At 44.2% G+C, this 12110-nt stretch overlaps 1 protein-coding gene across 2 annotated transcripts in view; it reads right to left on the bottom strand.

Moving 5' to 3' along the window:
- nup133 (nucleoporin 133) overlaps positions 1 to 12110 on the bottom strand; it is a 33752-nt gene that overhangs the window by 4664 nt on the left and 16978 nt on the right. For both annotated transcript variants that reach the window (XR_010879274.1, XM_067259014.1), the window contains exons 8-18: positions 12029 to 12099; positions 11542 to 11689; positions 11054 to 11204; positions 10174 to 10331; positions 9847 to 9938; positions 9011 to 9168; positions 6834 to 6928; positions 6396 to 6620; positions 3078 to 3200; positions 2836 to 2935; positions 454 to 696 (exon numbers count right to left, since the gene is read on the bottom strand). Coding sequence is in view for 1 of the 2 variants with exons in the window: in XM_067259014.1 (XP_067115115.1) it covers positions 454 to 696; positions 2836 to 2935; positions 3078 to 3200; positions 6396 to 6620; positions 6834 to 6928; positions 9011 to 9168; positions 9847 to 9938; positions 10174 to 10331; positions 11054 to 11204; positions 11542 to 11689; positions 12029 to 12099 (1564 nt within the window). In the remaining variant the exon portion in view is untranslated. The remainder of the gene's footprint in view (positions 1 to 453; positions 697 to 2835; positions 2936 to 3077; positions 3201 to 6395; positions 6621 to 6833; positions 6929 to 9010; positions 9169 to 9846; positions 9939 to 10173; positions 10332 to 11053; positions 11205 to 11541; positions 11690 to 12028; positions 12100 to 12110) is intronic.

The following is a 12110-nucleotide window of genomic DNA, read 5'->3' as shown; positions in this document are numbered from 1 at the left end:
GCAAGCTAGCTAAATTTATAGTATATCTAAAATCATTTTGTAGACATAACAATGGATTTTGCCACGCATGGACATAACTACTATCCACAACCGAAGTGTGTTACAGCATGCTGTAAGATTGCCTATAGCCTACTCGTGCATTGCTTGGTATCATTGTTCCCATATCAAGTGTGGCATATATTTCAGTGCGGATTAAAATCCGATTTACAAACACAAAGCTCCTATTCTGGTGGGGTGCGGGTTATAGAAAATGGGTATTGTTTCCCGAAAAATACAGTACCCCCTGTACACCACTTTGGAAGAAAGCGCTTGCTGAATTAAGATATTATCAGTTTTACCAATTACAACTAACTTAGATATATGACAAACAATGATTATTATATTTGGTATAATTTCAGTGGCAAGTGTTTGAAGAGGCATTGGTGATGTTCCCCTGACGAGGTGTTCACTCACACAGTGGCGAGAGCAGCTGGGAGCGTCGCTGGGTGTACTCCATCTCCAGGGTGTTGTAGCGTTCCTGTAACTCGGGCCGGGCCAGAGAGTTCAGCTGGGCTACAAAGCTGCCCAGGCAGATGTCCAACAGTGCCCCCAGCTGCTCGCTCAGGGCACCGCGAAGCGCCGAGTCGGCCTGAGGGTACACCTGGCGCAGAATGAGCTCGTACTGGCGAGAGATGACGCCTCGTACGTTGCTGGAGGCTGGGGGAGGGGAAGGAAGAAGAAGGGGGGAGAAGAGGACATGAGGAAGATGAGGTGGAAGAGGAGGGAATGGAGAGAAGGAAGAAACCTATAATTTGAACTATTCTCATATTCACTTCAAATGTTTTTAGGAGCATTTGACAGAAGTAGGGCTGCAACAAACGTTTATTTTGATAATCGACTAATCGAACGATTATTAGAACGATTAGTCGACTAATCTATTTTTTCACTGATTAATCAGTAGGCTCTGAATGATTTCAGCTTTTGCAATTTGTTAAAACATTGAGTTATACTTATTCTAACAAATAAATAAAACGAGGAAATCACTTCAGCTTTTGAAAAAAAACTTTGCACTTTGAGCTAATCTCTTTTTGTCTGATTACTCACCGTTTTTCATTGAACATAACCCTGTTGTCTTACAAATGAAGCTCTTAATGCTGCTGCCTAATTTAAGAGATTTGTTTACATTCCTAGCTTTATGTCTGTAATGCATGTCTAACTGCTGTCTGTGGACATGTTGCTACGGTGTTAGTATGCGTGAAATACTGCGCAATGCGTTTTTATCAACGGGTGTCGCTAACTGGCCATCTTGCTTAGTTCCAGCCATGGCTGGACTGGGGAAAAAAAATAAAAATCGGCCCTGGCATTTTTGTCCCAGGCGGCCCACACCCACCGTGACTGGTCAGACACATTCCCTGCCGACAGTCCTTTACATATGCGTGCATTCTATAATATGAGTTGCCTAGTGTTCTGCGTTCATGTGATAGTTTTGGATCCTTCAAGAAGGGTCTCAAGACTTATCTGTTGATCTTACACTTAAATAATGAATTAATTCTTAGAGTTATGATTTGTATATGGTATAAAACAATATATACATAGATATTTGATATTGTATTGTTATTATTACTATTTTGCTTAATATTGGCTTAGCAACTTCTAAAACTGTTTACTGTTAATTGAAATTATTGTAAGATTCATATTTTGTGGCTTTGGACAAAAGTATCTGCTAAATACAATACAAACACACACACAACATCCCTCCCTTCCTAAATCCCTGTTAATTTGCCTACTCCTTACCACGTTGTCAACTACTCTTTTTTTCCATCTTTTCCTCACTCGCTCCCATGGCCCTGTCATGGTCACTCTCCTGCTCCTCAGGCTACTGACAGAGTCAGGGAAGAAGCCATGTTTCGGCCTCTCTGAGACAGCCACCTCTCCTCCTTCCTCTACAGGTAATGCTGATGTTGAAGCAGCTAAAGCCCCCCCAAAACATGTTCGAAATTTTTGCACATTTTGTGGCATTCACCTGTAGATTTGTTATCTTTTTCTCCCTTAACTTTTCTGTACCTCCCTTGCGCTTTGGTAGTCGTTTCTCTCTCACTCTGGATAAGAGCGTCTGCTAAATTACTAAATGTTTCTCCATTTTAGCGATGCAAAACTTTAACGATGCTAAACCAGCATACGCATTAGCCAACAGCTCGTGTCTCAAGGCCTGCGGGAGGCGATATCATGATTCAGGGGAAGGGGGTTCCTGGATTTGATTGGGTCAGGCCAGTGCCAATAAAGAAAATTAACCAATGGGCCGCTGTCAGTTCTTTTTGGGCCGGCCGGCCAGACAAAAAAAATAAAAAGCATACAAATTATATCGGGGATTCGGCCCCAAAATGCGTCGGCCCGGTATGCCAGATGGCCAGTCCAGCCTTGGTTCCAGCTGGAGCACACTCCTCACCGTTTCCATCTCCTCTCGTGCCAGGATGTTTCCTTTTTAAATGTTCCAGCATGCACGTTGTGCTCCCATGGAAAGCAAGTTCCGCCTTGCACACATTACAGATGACAGTATTTTTAGTGACGCGACTTGTTCTGCTCCGTTTGCACGCTGACATTTTAGCGCTGTTTTCTTTTATTGGATAGCATACGGGAGGGCTGCATTAGTCTAGCGCTACAGCACCGCACTGGTCAAATCACGTTATTGCAGGCACTTAAAATAGGTCCTATGAGATCAAACGATTTGTCGACAACAGAAATATGTAGACAATTTTTTTATGTCAACGTTGTCGATAATGTCGACTAATCGTTGCAGCCCTAGACAGAAGGTATCTGTGTGTGAGGTGAGTGAGCCTGTGTGCAGTGTGATCCTACCTGTCCATGGAATGTATTCAGGTTCAGCAGGGGCGTTCTCAGGCGCTCTGTAGACGGAAGCCTTGGTCTCCCTGTACTGCCCTGCAGCTTGCAGCATGTCCTTGACAGCAACACATCCAGAACACAGTAATGAACACACTCTAATCCAGCTGCACTTTACAAAAACTTCCCGAAAGGAGAACACACTATCACGCACGGCTAAAAATCCCTGAATCCTACAACACTTGTTTTGGGAGGGGAACCTTAATGATTGTGTTGACACTAAGCACTACATCGGCCCAGTTTGCAGAATCCGTTGGGTTCTCTTTCAGGCTCTTCTCCTCTTCTTCCAGGAGACACTCGAAGATTGAGGAGATCTGAGACACCTGTACACAAATGCACGCAATAAGTTAAATAGTGTGTTTGATTTAGATTTGTGAAAAATTATTTGTAACGAACAACGTCCAATCAGAATCAGAATGGGTTTTTATTCGCCATGAAAGTTTGCACAGACAAGGAATTTACTTTGGCAGGAGAGCCTACCTAGACAGCCATTTTCGGCGCCAACTAGAAAGTTACAGCATAACATGAGGAGAGAGGAGGAGAGAAAAAGGCAACACCCAGACAATGCTCCTAGAGGAGTACAGTGTGGGAACAGACAAAAACCTCAGCACATAAGCACAACAACATTTACAAAAACACGATACTTGCAACGGGGAGTGGGGGGGGGGAGGTATACAAGCAGCATCTGGACCTGCAGCCATGGTAGGCGCTGGACACAGATCCGCCAGCCACCCTGGGGAAACAAGCAGGCGAAGGCGTTGGATGGGGGTGGGGGGGTGGTGATATCTGTAGTAGGTGAAAGTTAATGTGTGAGTAGGTCTGGGTTGGCGCCCTTGACCTAGGCCACAATCAGTCCGATTCTCCCTATGCAGATTGTGTTGGCCAGGAGACATCCTTGGTCATGACCCGGGAAGAGACCAAACCACAGATGTCGGTGGGTGGGGGGGGGGGAAGGGAGGAGCAAGATAGTCTCGCTTCAGCGCTCTCCAGGGGAGTTGTTTTCCAGCGACTACCTTGGCCAGGGCTTGTGCTGGTTACGGGGCCGAAAGAGGATAAGATTGGGGTAGTTGTTTTGACGAGTAGCCGCAACTCAATTTTCGCGTCCACCCTTCAGGAAGGTCTCCAAGTCCTCCATCTTCCTTTGCAGAGCCGCAAACTTATCCCTGTTGTAATCAATGCTGCGTTGTAAGTTCACAGACTGAGCTCCAACAACTCTGCCCACCGCATCAATCATATCGGGCAGCCTAACGGGGCTTTTGACGGCTGCAGCCGTTTCCTTGATTTTACGATATACAAAGCCAGCGCCTATTCAAAACAGCAGAAAGCCTGTAATCATGGTTCCGAATATGAAGATGTCTTCAACGTCCTCCACGGAAAGCGCCGCTAGACACACGACACGCCAATTCTCCCACGCGTCCATCGTGTAGCCAGCTGCGAACGTCCCGTCCGGACAGTTGGGTTCCCCCGAACCCGAGCTTCTCTTCGAGAAGATGGTGTCAATAGCATTGAGAGACCAGCTAATTAATTCCATGCTTCTAGTTTCGAAGAGTGATGATGAGAGAGTATCTTGAGACAAGACAAGACACAGCCAAGCAGGGAAGGGAGGAGAGAAAAATGCGACCGCCTTCGTCAAGAGCCAAGAGTAAGAGCAATTTGACAAGATCACGAATGCCAAATTGCCACGTGTGGGAAACCCTAAGTGTTTCCAAAATTATACCGCATAATGAAGGGTAAATGCAACAGGAACCTGGATTTCATGGACGAGGTTTGTTTCATTGTCGTTTCATCACTTCAACACAATTGTAGGTGATAGTGTTTCTGATTGCTGTTTTTAGCTGATGGGCGCTTAAACCAGTAAGGTCAATCTATAACAGTTTGCGACAAGGCTGAATGCCTTGGACAGCGTGTGTTCAGATGCTGTTCTGCGTAGTTATTGGAAAGTTTGTGGCTTGTCTGTTTGCTAGCACAATTCAAACCCTAACCCCTTCCATCAATGTTTTTTTTCACCGACAGAACTGCTGCGCCTCCTTCAGGAGGAAACCTATTGGAATTGTTGGTATTATTAATATTATTCTAGTAACCCATCTCATGAACCCATGGGTAAAACGTTTTGAGATTTGGCACATTGATACAACATGCCACAACTAACGCCCACACAAAAAATGGCCCACATCAGACCTTAGGGGGCGCCACAGGCCATGCCCAAAGTCCACTTTTCAAAGAAATGGCATTGTAACCCCATTGCTCCAATTCTTCTGAAACTTGGTGTACATGCTTCATCTTTCATGAGGAACAAAAAAGCCTCAAGGACCCATAAGGTCCACCATGATGGATATTCCTGATGGATAAACCTAATAGGCTTTAAGACTGGGGTGGGGAACCTTTTTTCTGCCAAGGGCCATTTGGATATTTATAAAATCATTTGGGGGCCGTAAAGAATTATCAACTTAAAAATGTGCCTGCTATATTTGTTCGAACATTTAATTAACTCACCCCTAATGTGATGGCTGGAACTGCTTCTCTTTGGTGAGGTTTGTGATGTTAGCTGGCAGGGCCGGATGCAGCCTGCTTTGAATGGGGGTGCAGTGAACATATCTGGGGGGGTATCATGATTATGGAAATGGATCGGATTATTTTTTATATTGATACAATTTTTGAGACTGCTTATCGATCCGAGTGTTAATCAGGGGTGGAGCCAGGCATTGTAAACATTCGTGGCTTAGCCCAAACCAACGACGTATTCTGGGTTTGATTTGCTAGAAAGAAATTCCACACTTAATGAGAGCGCGCAGAGCGCAAATTGTTTTGGTACATTGGTACACAACGCTGCACACCTCCACGGTCCTCCTCCACATATTAATAGTGCTGCTGCCAACGAATAATGCACCTAATAATATGGTGCCTGCAGTGCCATGGCGGGCCCAAATGATTTCGCGGGCCGCATACGGCCAGGGCGCCGGACGTTCCCCACCCCTGCTTTAAGATGACAACCCCCTGAAGTACCGTGCAAAGTTTCACCTTGATATACGAAAATATGACTGAATTACAGCTGTTTGAGCTTGGACCAATTCTGACAATGCTTGCCATTGGAGAAACGTCTTATTTCATAATTCAGTTACTGAATATTTTGTTCTTTTAAAAAAAAACATTTCCGTGGATATCATTCACATAAATACTGCCTCCATTACTGTATTTCTTTGATCTGTCCCCCGACTTTAGACATATTTTTAACCTCAAGTTTTTAACTCCTCAATCTAAGCCCATTTTATGTAAGATGTATACAAATGTTCATATTATAAATACATTGTGAGCTGTGAGTTAGGTGCACCTCTCTTAAGAACATACTCAGTAACTGTAATGGCCGTCTCCCACCTTTCTAAGCGAGCCACGGCCTCAGAGCTACTTGTGCTTTTAGAGCGATTCCTTTTTGAGACGGGTGGTCCACCTCAAACTGGGCATGCAGTGTACATACATTTTGTGGATCTCGTTCACACAAACTCGTAGCGAGTTAGGCATACCTCTCTGAAGAACACATCTGCGGGTGTCAGGCTCGGGGGCATGGTGTTGTGGGCCCTCTGTAGGGCGGCCAGGATGGCCCGGTTGAGCAACTGGGGCTGCTTGGCGTGGTGGTTTTTCAACACGGCGGCGGCCTGCAGCATCTCGGCGTGCTCGCACAGCAGCAGCCGCGTGGCCATGGGCAAGGAGCGCACAGACGACTGGCCCAGATGCTCCAGGAGCCCCACCTGAACAGGATGGACACACAGACACAAAGGGAGGGGAGAGAGAGGAATTGTGAAATTGCCCATAATGCCAAATATGGTCAGTTGAAAGTGTGTAGTTGTGCATGTCAAATTACTGCACATAAATTGGTCAAATACTGCCAGTGAGAGATTCGTCTGTGTGAAGCTAAAGTTACAGTGGGTGTATCGCTGTGAAACAACAGTGGGCGACCGTACCTGAAGCAAGAAGTCCATGAAGCAGCCATGAGCCTTCATCTTGTCCTCCAGCTGGTGAAGGATGATTAAGGAGGTCAGAGGGAAGCCAGAACTCTCTGGATGGGATGGAAGAGAAACACAGACTGAGCTGTTGGGATAGTCTACAAAATAGTAAGTACCAGTAGGAGAGTCATGTCCAGTAGCTCGAGAGAGAGTAGTAAGCGTGACGAAAGATACGGTTTTGCCTTAGCAGCACAGCGGATTTGTTGCTATCCCTCAGGGGCACGTTGCCCGTCCGGTAGCATTATTGGTTGAGCTTCATATTGAGGTTAGAAAACGCTTCTCTCCTCTTTATGGTTCAACCGGTCGGCCGGGCACTTAGTCTACTCGGGGGAGTGGCCTCATCAGACGTTAACGATCGGTGACCACTTGTGACATTAGATTAGAGCCACCGGCGATAGTTTACTGCATACCTGGGGCCAGAACTTCTGACATAGAAGCTATTCTTAGGATTCTGGCTAGCACTAGGGCTAAGGCCAATGCTAAGGCACATGGTGCACGCATTGATGATAGGTACAGGAATATTGTCATACATGTCGGCACAGATGATGTTAGGCTGAGGCAGTCAAAGGTCACAGAGGTTAATATAGCACAGGCATGTGACCTTGCTCAATGAGTCGGCATCGAGTAATAGTCCACTACCTGTTAGGGGGGAGTGATGACATCAACAGCAGAATTTTCTCTCTTAACTGCTGTCTGGCTCGCTTCTGCACAGAACAGGGTTTAGGATTTATAGATTACTGGTCTCATTTCTGGGCCAGACCTGGCTTGTTGAAAAGTGACAGGCTCCACCTGAGCTGGAGAGGTGCTTTTCTTTTGTCTCGGAACATTGAAGCTATTTTAGAGCAGGCCTGACACTCACTAGAGCAAGCCAGACCACAGTCTCTTAGAGAGTCTGATAGGCATGTTGCGGGTTGTTTGGGGCCCGATAACTTAGCTTGTAATGTAGCCATTGTGGTAGCTGGTGTGTTTTTTCCCCCCATTGAGGCAGTGTCAGTACCCCGCTCCAATTTCAAATAATCTCAGCCTTCAATTGTTAGGAATCATACCAATTTAATATGTATTCAGCCTCGCTCTCCCATAACACTATGTTTGCACCTAACACAGTGTTTCCCCTACCATTATATTAGGGGGGCGGGGCACTATTTGGCACCATTTTTCCCCAAATAGCGCCAGATCACAAAATAAGTCATTGAAGGTTACCTTTCCTATAAAACAGGTCTATAGCTTGCTCTTTTATTAAACAAACTAAATGGCCTTATGTTATTTATCTTATTTACACGACGGCATGTCCTTTCTGTCTCTATATGGTCGCCCCCAAAGCTGTAAACCTAGGGGAAAAACTGTAACAATGTCACTATTTCCGAGAAAATATCTCCTAAAACTAAAGCTACTAAAAACTCATACTGGAATATTGGAATCCAAAACATCAGATCCCTATCAACAAAGGCTGTTTTTGATTAATGACCTAATGTCTGAATGCAGTCTGGACCTGATTGGACTCACCGAAACTTAGCTAAAACCTGACGAACATACCGCTCTGAGTGAAGCGTCTACTCCGGATTTGGTGTACTCACACATTCCTCATGCCTCTAAGAAATGTGGCGGTGTTGCTATCTCTAAAAATGCCAGGAATCTGTGTGTGTTGTGTGTGTGTATCTGTGTGAATTAGATTTTAGGGAAGTGAGTTTCCAACTATTATCTCGAGAACCGGGCACTCTGCAAAGTTCATATTTTGCAGGTGTCCTTTTTTATAATCCAACAGAGTGCAGTGCAACAATTTACATTGTTTGGAATACAACTATGAACCGTGCTGGCTTTGCAGCTAAACAGCATTTTGCATGGGGGGCCACAAGTTATCATTTTTTCCACATTTGCATGCTTCCATATGCTTTATGTACAAACAGCTAATACATATTAATGTATGAAATTCCTAACTGATAATAGTGCTTCATAATTAATATTCCACCCCACTGTATATTCTTTATTCTTCAATCTATGACTCCACCACAATTATTTCCATATATATTCCAATCAATCAATATATTCCATCTGTGTCCTCCTCAGCCCTCCTTGTTTGAGTTTGTCCCTCTTCTCCTTTTTCCACTCCTCACCTTTTCGCCATCCCTCCCTCTCACCTTCAGGAACAGACTCTGCCCAGCGGGGGTCCGAGGCGGGGTAGTCCTCCACCAGATCCAGGCTGATGCGGGTTACCAGGGCGTCTAGATCCCCATCGCCCTCCCCTTCTGGGGGGAAAAGCTCATCTGTCATAGTCTGGGCCCCAACCACGTCATGCCTGGCAAATACAGCACACCTTAGGAATCACACGGGTTAACCAAGACCATTTGAGCATACTAGACCTACAATGCTTAACAAATGTGAAGTCTAGGATTACGTTTGTTTGGAATCCTGAAAAATATATTCCATAAAGTGCTCAAATATTTTCTTTTGACTCTACAATTTTATATTTGAGATAAAATTGTTAATTGAAGTTCATCAGCTAGTTGTCCTCTTCAGTTCAAATTGTCAACCCACAAGTTTTCTATGGAATTTCAGTCAGGGGACTGTGAGGACCATTGCCATTGATTCTATGGTCAGCAAATAATTTCTGTAAACTTTAGATCATTGTCCAGCTGGAAGACCCATAACCTACTTTCAGCATATGACAAAAGGTTGTGGCATGAATATATTACAAAGCCAAATTACACCATTACACAAGCTGCAACATTACACCAAACCAACCAACCACCAAATCTGCTGTTTGTTGCCAAAAAGTTATATTTTAGTTTTTCAACAAAAATGACGGTTGGTGACCAGTTTGAAGTTCTCAAAGACTTCAGAGTTAGATTTTTTTTAAACAAACATGATGATGTATTTCCCCCCACAGCCTGTTTTTATAATTATTTAGGTGCCATTTTATTATGGCCGGCACAGTACTTTAAAGTGGCCCTATTATCTTTGTCATACCACTTACCGACAGAATTGTAGGAAAGCAGCTTTGAGGAGTTTAATTTTGTCCTCTGGAGCAACACACTCCATTCTGGAAGGAGTCTCCATGGCAGTTGCCTAAAAAATAAGCAACAGGCCTTTAATCATTTGTTTTACAAGCTACAAAAACAACATTCAAAGTGCCTCATGTCTCCAAATCAGTACTTTTGGAATTTTTTGATAGATCTAGACACATTTTCGTCTGTGCCATATTGTTTGGTCTGTGCCATAAAGTTTTAACCTGCCATGGCCCCTTAGTTCAATACTCCTCACACTGGCCCCTCGGGTCTAGCTATGCTTGAACCATGCCTACCTCAGGTGCAGCCCCAGCCAGCGAGGAGCATAGGGAGTCCTCCATGGTCTCTGGCAGGATGGAGGCGCTCTCCCTGGAGACCACCGCCACCAGCCCGCTGTTCTGGGAGAAAAACACAGGCAGGTTGGCACAGCAGCCCCCACCTCGAAGGTGGTCTCCTAACAGAGAAAGATTTCACAAGTCAAGTTCACAATGTAGATGCTAACAGTGCAGAGTATACATGGCTTGTAATGAATTGCAGTGAAGCAGTTGCGTTATTCATTTAGCACACTTAGCCAAAACGACGCACAAACTGCATCTAGACAAGACAGCAGAAGATCAAGGATCAGAGACCTCCTTTATGTAGTGTGTAAGCCACTTTCTAAGCAAACTTTAGGATTTATGAATAACTTGACAGGTAGATGAAAACTTTGAGCCCTGCGTACGCACATAAACTGGAGAAATGCAACTCCAATGGCAGAAGGATGAAACTCAAGAAATGCTTTGAAATTTGATAGCCTAACTCAGTGCACCAAATATAATACAAAAGAACACACCTTTAAAATAACATCCCAATAACAGTAGTGCATAGCACAGAGCAGCACAATTGACGACATATCGTAACAGCAACATCATACACATTTGTGGGCTGCATTTTTTTGCATTGTGCAATACAACGTGCAAAGAAGGGACATATTGGCAGGTCACACGTAGGCTCGAGTTTGTGTCTTGTCAAAGAAGAAACATCTGTAAACGCAGGAACATGTCTAGTGGCGTTGAGTCACTGCATTGATTGAATAATGGCATTCTATTTGCCCACAGGACAGGAGTACTCCCAGTTAAGAGTACTCCTGTCATATATGAACATCTAATGTGAAAAGGGATCTTCTGTAGCTCCTACCAGGAGAGGTGAAGAGGATTTTCTCCTCAGGCAGACCTCCTCTGCCTGTGCCTGTAGAGCAGGCGAACACCAACTCATCATTGTAGAGAAAGGCTGCAGTGCTAGAGGCTCTCGGTAACACCAACCTAGTGGTCTGGAGAGCATCTTCACTCTGTGGAACAGAACGTATCAGCAATCAAAAATTAAATGTTTGGTTGTTTTTACAAATGCAACGTAACAGATCTGTTAGTAAGTAAAGACATATATTTTTTAAATCAAATAGTTTGTGCTAGTCTTATTTTAGTTCAGTGAATTTGTTTTTCCTGCACATTTTCCAGCTGGCAATTCATTGGGGCTTTACAGTAAAAACATCCTCTTTCATTTGCCTGAGGGGACAAACACGGAGTTTGCATTGAGGGCAGTTCAAAGTGCCTCATACTTGAAAGTGGTAAGAAACATTTTATAAACCACACAAGAGAATGAAATCTCTAAGACTCATGAGGTCTCACATGGAACGGTGGGTTGAACTTGGTGACCTCCACTGACAGTTCGTCAGAGATGTTGGTGCCATTATCCAGCAAGGTGACCAGGCAAAAATATGCCAGGCAGGGCACATCAGACGGGTGCCATGCAGCTGCTAACACCACCAGACCATTCCTACCATACAAAGTATCAAGGGGGATTAAACTCCTTCAATTCAGAAGTCACATACACATTTGGAAAAAGTTTATATATTTGGGTTAACCGTCAAACTGCACAGGTTTATGGACAAGAAACTTAAGTGTACACGTATCCGTAAAATATAATATTGTAAATGTGTAGACAAGAAACAAAGCTGATAGCTTTTTGCTATCATAGAAAATATACTTGACATTTTAATCAAATAAATACTCGTAAAATTCCCCAGACTTTTTGGGGTTATATGGAAGTGTCCTGAACGTATTTGGTTAATGGCAACAACCAGGTAATGGTTCTTAATTTAGAATTAATACTCACTGACTGAGCTGCATGTCCAGGTAAACCACTTTCACACCTTCCTTTATTTCCTCATAGTTGCTCTCAGACCCCTGATTAGCAA

Source organism: Osmerus mordax, chromosome 21 (assembly GCF_038355195.1).
Source record: "Osmerus mordax isolate fOsmMor3 chromosome 21, fOsmMor3.pri, whole genome shotgun sequence".
Taxonomy (NCBI): Eukaryota; Metazoa; Chordata; class Actinopteri; order Osmeriformes; family Osmeridae; genus Osmerus; species Osmerus mordax.
The sequence above is the reverse complement of the archived record's forward strand: the minus strand, read 5'-3'. Positions and strand labels throughout refer to the sequence as shown.